Here is an 11044-nt window from a genome sequence, read left to right as displayed (position 1 = left end):
TGGGGAAAGCCCCCATATATTCCATTATGTTGATCCTTCCCCATCCATCCTTCCTTTTCGATGTCTCCCTTTTGACTGATACCTGTCCATTTAAACTCTAGACGGGCCTGCCCCAAAGTTATTTGTGCAGCCACGCCTGGCAGCTGGGGTAAACTAAAGTTCTCAACAGGCCCGAAAATTAAGGCCCGGCCCTACCTGGGCCCTCATCAAACCATGTACATTCAAGACACTGCCCCCGCTGCCACCCTTAGAACGACCATATATGGAGCTAACCTGTTCTGACATTCCATTATGTTGATCTGACCTCATCGCACCCTGTACACTCAAGACACGCTCCATATGGCCAGTGCACGCGACCTCGCCCTCAGGCGTCTTACTGGTAGTATTTGTAGTAGATAACAGTAGCACAATTTGAAATTTGCACCCTATGGCCAGAAAAATAATGACGTGAAGCCTGTATGTTTGACTAGGGTTTGACTGGATTGCTGAATTCCTACAATGCCCATAATGCTTTAGTGCACTCCCCCTCCTTGTGTAGAGGGAGGAGGCTTCATGGAGGTGTGACTTTGTAGTCCAGGAAGGAAGTGAGACCACATTTTCATTACAGGTTTTTGGTCATGTACATGGCGTCATGACTAAAATATAAAAAACAAAAAACATATTACACACATAAAAAACCTCAGGCCTTTGTCTTTGGCCTGGCAGAGGCCAGCCAGTCTATGACTTCCCAATTAATTTCAACCACACTATAGCCTGGGACCTGGTAAAACTGGTATAGGAATAATAAATGAGACTTTTTATTTACAGAAGACCTGAACACAGGTCACATTACGTGGCTTATGGAGGAGTAGTAGAGAAGGAGGAGAAATAGGCAAGATGCTGAAAGAGTGTGGAAGAAGTGTTAGATGAAAGTGGAGCAGCTGAAGATATTAAAGCTGCTATAAGCAATAATGTCAAAATTTTAATGACAATTTTTTTCTTTTTTTTCCAGACATCCAGCAATGGGTTAGAACACTCCCCAAAAATGTAGTCTCTGTGACACATCTAGGGGCCGCAATCTGCATTCAAAGATGTTCCTAGAAGCTTTGTCATTGGTTGATTTGCCTGTCTGCTTCCTGATTGGTTAGTCATTGCGACCGGGTTGTTTTTCCGACCAATGACAAAGCTTCTAGGAACATCTTTGAATGCAGATTGTGGCCCCTAGATGTGTCACAGAGACTACATTTTGTTTGGGAGCGTTCTACCCATTGCTGGCTGTAGCTGATTATTTCCAGTATGCACAGCACTGGGTGTGCACTTATAAGGTGACACAGGTGCACTGAGGAGGGCTAGACACAGGGATTGGGGAGCCAAACCGTTCTTACCAGCAGCAGGCACTAGGCAGCACAGCAGCAATCAGCAACCAAACAGACAGAAAGGAAAGAAAGAACCATTCAATATAAACTGGTATGTTTGTAATTTCAACTGCTCACTTCTGATAAATAAATAACACTCAAACTGGATCAAAGACTGGACATCCATCTGTTACTATTTTCTGTGTGTGTACTGCGCAGGATCACTCCCATGCCATACCTGTGAAGTAACTGCAAAGGAGCCTGGAAACTGGAAAAATGGCAGTTACACTGGCTGTCTGAATACCAAAAAGAAGGGGGAAAAAAGGTCATTAAAATTTGACATATTATTGCTTATAGCCGCTTTAAGGATGACACTGACAGTGGGAGAGGAGGCCAGAAAGAGGAATAAGAAGAATTCTTGTGGATGAGAAGGCGAAGAATGTGAATAAATGGGAGCTTATGGTGGCAACATAATCTGAAATGTGAATGTGAACTCAAAACCACATAGGGCAGGCCTACGCAAGTTAATATTAGCCTATTTCACAAAACAACATTTCACAGAAAAGGCAGGGAGACCAGTGTGTAGCCGCTGCCTATGTAAATTGTCTATTTGTAGTGGTCAAGTGCCACTACAGTGCGCCTCCTAGAGTTGGTGGGTACGTATGCATTCAGGGTCCAGGTGCAAGTAATAGTTGGCTGATTGAACTGTTGCACAGTTGCAACACAACACAACAACAGGACTCAGGGGAATTGGAGGTAACATTATGTTCTGTGCCTCTGCGCAGAATACACAAGGTAGTGTGTTTGGACAGCAACACAACATCAACATTGTAGACCTACCGTCCTCAAAGGTGTGCACAGTAAGTGGATACGAGTCAGAAAAAAGCCTGTAAATAAGATAGTGGTCGTGGGCTCGTGGCACGTTTCAGTTGCAAAATGTTGCCAATTTATAGTTTTAGTTTGTTGAAATGTTTTTTGTTTCCAGTGCTCAAAGTGCCAGTTTGAAACTTCATGCAACCAATGCTCGCAGAGTTTTGAGGGAATTTCAATCCAATGAGTCCAATTTCAATGAAGACTATGATGGACAAAACAAATTGTTTTAACACTAGGTGGCAGTATGGCACAATAAATGACAGGTGTCATTGATTGGACTAGACATCTTATTCCTAACCTTGGCTTAACCTCAGTAAAACTATGCCTGCTAAACCTAACCCTATACCTAAACGTAACCCCAGTAAAACTATGCCTAACCCTACATTTATTTCTAACCTTATTTCTCAGTAAAACAAAATAAATAATACAAGAACCGCGGCATCGAGCGGTCGGCGTGAGGTCGGCAGAAAAGAATCGAGGGGCGAGATGGTTTAGGCCAGGGGCCTTGAACCCAGTAAAAATTGAGAGGGGGATGGGGAGTTAAAAAACACTGTCTTCTATACCCATATTGAGGAAATGGGCAGAGGATAAATCAGTTGGGGCAGTGCCAGCCCAGCAGGGCATCAGGCCATATGGCCTGAGGAGGACAGAGCAATGAGAGCATAAGGTCAAACTGAGCCTGAGGGGAAAAACAGTATGCCACTGATCACTCTACTTTTGTTTCTTTTTTTTATTGAATTATTTATTGACAATTATGACCATCCCAATCTTTGTAGTTCCAACTTTTTTCTAGTAGGCCGACACATTAACCTTCTTTTTATTTTTGGGATCCTCACTTATGATGTGATTCGGCCTCCTCCGATTGATTGATTGATTTATTAACAGTTTGCAGAATTACAGTACATTTCAAGTACAACTCAATACAATAACTGCAGAATTACAGTACATTTCAAAACTCAATACAATAACTGTTAACTGAGTGGACGACACCATAAAGCATTACACTTGTTTACAATAGGGCCCACCATTTTCAATTATTTTCAGAGTTTACGGGGGCCAGTTTTGAATTGCAGCCGTCCGTAGGTGCCCTTTGAGAGCAGTTTTGAAGGAGTCAAGGGATTTGCATGTCTTAATGACTGTTGGTAGGGCATTCCACATTTTGGTGGCATAGGAGCGACATGAATTTAGTCCCTTGTTTGTGCCGAATCTGGGTTGCACATGGTTTGTTGAACTCCCTCTGGTGTTGTGGGTGTGGACTTCGTTGACATTAAGGAAGTATATTTAGACAGGTACATGGGTATCTTGGTGTTGTAGCGTTTTTTTGTGGCTTTCGCCTTTATTTTATATATATTTGTTATGGAGGGATAGACAGTAGGCTGACAGGAAATGGGGAGAGAGATGGGGGGGTGACATGCAGTAAAGGCCAGACTGGATTACCAGCCAAGGTGCCTGGACCACTGAGCCACGGCCCAGGCCAGGTGTAGCGAATCTTGTGGACCAGACCCATTGCAAGATGCTGTACTCTGTCATCAACCCTAAGCCATTCCAGCCTGTCAAAGTGGGCAGGGGTGAGGTGGGTTTGGGGAGTGAGGCCAAGTAGTAGCCTGATCAGTTTGTTTTGGGAGGTCTGGAGCCTTGTTTTAAGGGCCTTTGAGGTGATATGGTACCAAGAGGTGCAGGCATAGTCGAAGAAACCTTGTACGAGGGCTCCTAGGGTCTTCAAGGTGTTTTTGTTGACCAGTGAGGAGATCCTGTATAGGAATGGCCATTTTATCACCGGAAAGATTTTCCTCCCGGATGGAACCTATAGGTAATTTCATCTTTTCGTGTGATAATATTGTCACCCACTCTAACCAAGAAGCCATCTGCCTTGCTGAGATTACTATTTGATCCAAAAAGAATGGATTCAGTTTTTCCCAGGTATAAAGATATAGTGTGTTATAACTTATCAGCGAGTCAGGTGCAGATTCTAACTGCATATCCAACTCATATTGTTCTAGTTACAGTACATTCTTCCACAACAAGATTATAGAAGTTTTAGTCTTTGTCCCATGCGCATAAAAGTATGTACAGTGGTAGATGTCGCAACAGACCCAATTAACAAAGGTACAACAATTAGCCAATACAATTAAAAACAGACCAATGCCATGTACATCATGTGTAATAACGGTTTATACAAGTGTAATAGGCCAAAGCGGTAATAATAAGTAAAGTGGAAAGTGACAACGTTGCAGCCAGAAGAAAAATAATGCAGAATAGTCCTGGAGAAATATTAGGTCTACGCTATTTGCATTTGAGTTGTGGTGTTGTACTGTATAGCCTGGCCCTACTGTAATGTAGTTCTGTTGTTTTGTTTTCTCGCCGGGTCAGCGCGTGCGCTGAATTCGCTCCGCCCCAAGAAATATCGACGTCACCTCCATCTTCTCTTATAAAAGCACCAGTGGAAGCCCTCACATTATAGAAAGAGACGTCGGAGCAGAATCTGAGCGCGTACCTTGGAGGGTTACATTTACCCAAAACTTATTTTCAAATGGGCCCTGTCGCCTAGCGTTTACCCCCCTTCCTCCTCCCAGCCTCGCCGCCAGAGTTGTACTGGGTGCTGCTGCGACTGAAGACCGAAGCACATCTGGGTCACCCAAGGTGAGCTTTGTGTTGTTCAGACTCGAGAAGATGGTGGATTGTTTCTGATCGCTGTTGTTGTTGTTGTTGGGGAAGGCAAGGCAAAGCTGAAAAATAGATAGCCGATCTACAAGCCCTGAGCTGTGAGCTTGTACATCGGCTAGTATTTTCTGAGATCGATGCCGTCATACTTACGAACGGACATATAAAGCAGTTATGAATCTTTTTTTGTCGTTCTAACTCAAGCGGATATAGCCTCTTTCCACGCCACAACTGAACGACGGTTAGAGTTACAGTGCTTGCTTGGCCCTTTATGGATGCTAGGTCGAGTCGAGCGACTCGAGCCTAGAGGTTATTGTTTTGTTTTTGTCCCCTCCGGGGGTGCTTTGTTTTGATCCAGTAATTTACTCTGAAGATGCTAGCAACTAAATCTTAACCGTAATTTAAAATGTTATTTTTGTATTGTTTACAACAAAAATGACATTCCACAACATGAACATGTGCAAACTGTTTGGTGAACATTAAATCGTTGACAATGTCTGAATGCCTCGATCTGTTTCGGCTATGTCTTTATTTTGAATGTCACAGACCCAGACATTTGACATCGTGTTCCACCCCTCATTTTGTTTTTAAATGTGTTCGACTTCCCTCATATATAATCAGTTTTCATATATTTTGGCTATGAGCGAGCGTGGGAGTGCTGTGATGACAAAGGCCCATATAACTGTCGCAATTTCTTCTGTCATGTAAACACGTGACGTCATTAATTGATTAGGTGTGTGTGTGTTCAATTTGACTTTTAAGCTCACAATTAGATTTTAATTATTAGGCTAGTGAGTCTTGATTTGTGAAGAAAAACACGTGTTTCTCAAATAACTATTACAAATCTTTTTTAAATTATGTATTTAAGGACATCAACAATCATGTTATACAACATTTTTCAAATATTATTTCTTTGTCCACATTTTTTTTTTACATTTTTAAACGGGAACAAAAAAAGAATAAAATGAAGCATATGGGAGAGATAGATGATGTGTACAGAAATGTTAAAGTAAAATACAATATAATACTCATAGGGAGACATAGAGTATTTGAAGTTGTGAGCAATAATTAAAATAAAAACAAATAAGAATAATAAAATGTCTTTAACGTATTCATAATATATACTTTGGGTTTTATGCCCTAACAACACCGTTCTACCTAGCTCAGCACTTCAGAAACTCTCGCTGGTGTGGAATACACAGATAAAACAACAGCACCTTGTGCGGGAGTAACATAATTAAATAGCGTGACAATCGCAATATGGCTTGTAATTTTACAGTATCAAATGTCAATTTCAATAATTTTTGGATACGTGGCAACTTGAGTATTGTGACAGCCTTAATAATATGTATGTATGTACTGTCTGTATGTATGAAAAATATAGTGTGTATTTTAATGGTTCAATAACACATCCTCAGTTTTTTTTTAGCCAAACTGTAAGAACAGAATCATGAAAACAAACGGGGCTGTTTTTTTAAATAATGGAACATAAGACATCTCAAGTCAATTCATCTATTTTTTTATTTTAAGTATTTCATTGTTTTAACTCATTGTTGTTCCTCTTCCTTCCTCTAGTTTCCATCAAGCACAGCACACAGCGACCAACAGAATGGCAGCCATTGCAGGCGGTTCTCTCATGGCGACCAACGACTACTACCGAAGTGGGTATCTTTCTTCACTTCAGCCACAGTGGTGTTGTAATGCCAATGTTTCCAAATGCATTTGCTAGACAGAAGGTGACAACATGAATCACATTTACAAGTAGAGCATGCATTTTCTGGTGGTTGTGGTGGTGTTTGGGGGTGCCCAAGTCCTCACCTGTATACCTGGTTCACGTAGACATAGACAGACTAAATCCTGTTTAACCTCAGGTCTGCCATACTAATTAATCAGATCCCAGAGAAGTGCATCTCTTCATAAAACTACACCTAAATTCAGGCATTTCTTATAGGAAATCGACTGCGAAGACTGTTACTGGCTTCATGAAAAGATAATTATGCCTGTGTGTTTTTTGTTTTGAGTGGGAGAACATTCTGGGTGTGTCTGGTTCTCATCAGTGTCCTAAAATAGAGTAGTAACCCACCTGAGTGAATCACAGGGGGATATGTTGCCTCTATAGCTCTTATGTTGTGTATATCAGAGCTAATAGCTTTTTGATAGCATATATCTCAGAGCTAATGGCTTTTTGATAGCCTAACCCTCTCATGAATTCAAACCCACAATGCTTGAATTTCATATGAAAGTGATGGGCGTCCAGTTTTTCCCTGCTACATGCCTTTGTATTGTATTTCACATTGACCACCTTCTCCCTCTCATCTTTGCTCTGCAGGGCGCATTGGCTCTACCTCCAGCAGTAGCTCTTGTGGCAGTTCGGAGTACGCCGGAGAGGTCATCCCTCATCATCCAGGTGTGTGTTTTTCAGCGGTGGTGACGTTTGGTTTACTTCTTGTTAAGCCTGATTTATACTTTGTTGCGGATCAGGTCACGCACTGAATTTAGCACGTCCACAAGCTCAGAGCTTGTATGTAGACCTGCTATTTTTGGTGTGAAACCAGCACGCAAACAAAGTATAGAAGAGGCATTAGGAGGTACATGTGTATATATGGACAGTTGAGTAAATTTTATTCCACAAATACTAAGTGTAGGGGTTCAGATGTCAAAGTTCCCTCCCCCTTGAGCCCAATAATACTTTGTCATACAACCGCGTCACTAGCCAAAAATAACAGATTATTTTCACTATAGACATAAGATAAGATCTTTATTTGTCACTGTATGAGACATACAATACAATTAAAATTAGTTTAGTGCATCCATAACACACATTGACAGAATATCTGTATTATACACTGAAACTTTATATTCTGGACTTTAGTTATTGGACCAGTTTTCAGAATTATTAAATAAAGTCAAAGGTACGTGGGTTACATTGATGAAGTGAGTTTATGCTTTTTAATATGAAAGGCTAGAGAGAGGTAGAGAGAGAGAACTACTACTATGTTATTGTGTAATATACAGTACATGGCTAACATAATATCCTGTCATCCTGACATGCAATACCATTGCTCATCAGTCCGTCTCCAATTTCACTTGCTAATGACTATATTGATTGCCTGGAGTGAGTCAGACCTTGTCACTGTGAGTCATGCTTGCACTGCTTTGTGAATAATGGAATGATGATAGAATGAATTGGGAGTAGATGAGTTTCCCCAACTATGCCAGTCTAGGTCCAGTGAGTTGACCAGTAATGCTGGATAGCTTTATTGGAGGGCCAGCTGGACTAGAGTCAAATACTGGGTCAGGAGTGTTAGTCAGGCCTTTTTAACTACTGGCTCAGTGTTTGAGCGGTGTCAAGGTTCTAAAAGTGGCACTGTGATGAAGATACTGTGAGATAATTTGACTGCATGACCCATCATCGTATCGTTGCTAAAGCAATGTTCCTGACCTGTATTTGGTTACAACTAGTTCTTGTCCAAAGTCCAACCCACTGCTTGGCTTGAATAATATCTGGACCAGCTGTGTTTACACTTTCAACCTGGCATCTCTATTTTTGGACACATTGTGACTGTGAGCTTGTAGATCAGCTATTTTCACCACATGGCATCGATCTTAAGTTATATGCAATATGGCTTAAATACAGCTGATGGCAAACGTTTGTTTTATGGTTATAAAATTACTTAAAAACTTAGGCTGTAGTTTGTCTATGATGAAGGAGAATACAATTTTAGTTTTGGGTTAGTCTCAAACAAATTTCATATTGTAAGAGTGTTTTACACACACACACACACACACACACACACACACACACACACACACACACACACTCCCCTGCCTATATTTAATGTAACATTATATCAGTCAGCATTGGAAGCTATTGGGACACTCAACTTTAACACAGTTTCAAGAACCTGACCTATTTTTGGCAACCAGCCATGACTGTAAATCTGGAGGCAGGGAGTTCCTGCTTTCTGGGCTTGAATGACAACTCAGAGTGTCTAGTCTGGCATGGAGCCAAGCTTGCAGCCAAATCAGGTCGAGGACGGAATGCTCAGTTATCATTCTCTCACTGACTAGCAGGTGAAACGGGTTCATGCCAACACACAGGGCTTGCTTGAACATGTATTTGCGTGCAATTGCATACACGGTCAGGATTGGCTTTAACACACACGTCTTCTTTGGTTCTGGGACAAAATAAATGCTACTGTACATGTATCTTTTATATATATAGGCTGTGTACAAACTTATAGTAAATTACTTATAACTTTAAACTGTCAGATTCTCTCACACACAGCAGCTGTGGTGTATTAGCATTTTTTATGTCGTCAGTAGTCCTTGCATATCTGACAGTTGTCATATACTGTGTGTCCAGAAACACAGCCCTTCCTTATTTGTGACCTGCAGTTGTAGCTTTTAGTGTGTTAGAACAGCTGCGGACGGTCCTGTTGAATGTTACTGACTGACCTGTCTGGCCTTCAGGTCTCCCCAAACAAGACCCGGGACATTGGTGGTCCAGTTTCTTCTTTGGGAAGCAGAACACACCTGGGATGACCCCCCTAACTGAGGAAGCACTGCAGAAGTAAGTTCACAGAAGTCCTGGTATAGTGCAGTGTTGCACCATACTGTCAATAAGAACCATATTAGAAGTACAAGTTATGATTCTGTGTTGTGTTAAACTTACCCTGCATGTCAATGTCCCTATCTGCCAACGTCCTAATATAGTAATAACACGCCTGTAATTGTTCTGCTAGCTCCTACCCTGTCAAACAGGGCGTGTGATTGCATAATACTAATGATGATAGCTTGCCCAACAACCAAACTAGAGCTGTACTTTTCCATCCAATGGAATACAGCTTGCTCAGTCAAGTAACAGGGCAACTATGCTGTGTTGGCCCTCCACCAAGATATCGCACTGTGGTGAAATGTTCTCATATGCACATTAGTATTACATGAGCAGTTATTAGTACCAGCTGACACTGTAGTATATTGTATTTAACCTGTCCTGAGTGTCCTCTGTCCTTGCCTTACACTAGTAATTCATCTTACTACTTTTTTCCTTGGTCCTTTTGATCTGTTCACTTTCTTTATTTCTGTGTTTAACTGTTGATTGTTCTACATTGACACAACAGGTACGGCTCTTTAAATGGCAGGAGAATTCAGTCAGCACTCCATGTGCAAAACATAAAAACACACACTCTTTCAGTTAAGCCCTATCCTATCTGACCATCTCTCTTTCTCTCTCTCAGGGCAGGGGGTCCTGGTGTGGTAACAAATGGCCAGATCTCCTGTGTTGCCAGGGAGATGGTGATGCGTCGCCAGGAGAGCGAATCGAGCGAGTCGGGAGGCCCCGCCTCTCCTTGATCTTGATCCCAACCTCCCCACCACCCCGTTCCCAACCTCCCCACCTCCCCGTCTCCCCCACCCCCGTTCCACGCTCCGTTCCATTCCACGCCTTGGGGGAATCGAACAGACACACCGACCAACCAACGCTAGGTGGCGGGATGAAGTCCCGTTTACAACCATTTTTAGTTCATAATTATTATTTTGTACTAAGTAGAACAGGCTGCCGTACTAGTTTATTTTGTTTTTGTAACCTTGTGTTTTTTTATCGCCAAAAGAAAAAATAAAATGAACAAAAAAAGAGAATACGATTACGACACGATGAGCGCCATGTTGATCATTTTTTTTACATTTGTACTGTCTTTGTCTCTGTAATACTGTGGTGCAAACACGTCTGTTTTGTTAAAACATTTTTTTTCACTGGTGTCACCCTGTGATTGCAGTTACAATAAAGTAGACCTGCAGCCTAAGATCTGTTTCTTTGTATTTATTTTTGACAATTGACTGCAATAGTTAAATATATGAATCGGAAGAAACTAAAACAGACAGTTGCAATGTTGAACATAAGTGCTGGAAATAATTTCCCTGAATTGACCCAAGGAAGGCAGTGATTTGATTTTGAAGGACTTCTGGAGCTCATTCCAATCAAATCGCAGGGATTCGACATGCTCGTAGTTGACATGGTGCACAACATATGCTGTGCCCTTGAAAACCTGAGGCTCATTCTACAAAATGTCTTCTAAATCCTAACAGTTTTATGAAAAAAATTATGTTTCTATGTCTGTGGTTCTCAAACTAATAACCCAATGGACCCCACAAGTATATGTATTTGGTTGCGGACC

General features: G+C 41.5%; 1 protein-coding gene across 2 annotated transcripts; it reads left to right on the top strand.

Annotated features, from left to right (window-relative positions):
* Positions 1-2012: 2012 nt before the first annotated feature.
* ppdpfb (pancreatic progenitor cell differentiation and proliferation factor b) lies at positions 2013-10672 on the top strand. Of its 2 annotated transcripts, none has more exons than XM_079518178.1 (5): positions 2013-2194; positions 6444-6529; positions 7198-7275; positions 9342-9441; positions 10109-10672. In XM_079518178.1, the coding sequence occupies exons 2-5, from the start codon at positions 6478-6480 to the stop codon at positions 10221-10223; spliced, it is 345 nt and encodes a 114-aa protein (XP_079374304.1). In that variant the 5' UTR covers positions 2013-2194; positions 6444-6477; the 3' UTR covers positions 10224-10672. The 2 variants fall into 2 exon arrangements, with proteins under 2 accessions (XP_079374304.1, XP_079374303.1); XM_079518177.1 differs by lacking the exon at positions 2013-2194 and adding an exon at positions 4653-4847.
* The last annotated feature ends 372 nt before the right edge of the window (positions 10673-11044 follow it).

The sequence above is a fragment of the Electrona antarctica genome, assembly GCF_951216825.1.
Source record: "Electrona antarctica genome assembly, chromosome: 2".
Lineage (NCBI taxonomy): Eukaryota > Metazoa > Chordata > Actinopteri > Myctophiformes > Myctophidae > Electrona > Electrona antarctica.
The sequence above is the reverse complement of the archived record's forward strand: the minus strand, read 5'-3'. Positions and strand labels throughout refer to the sequence as shown.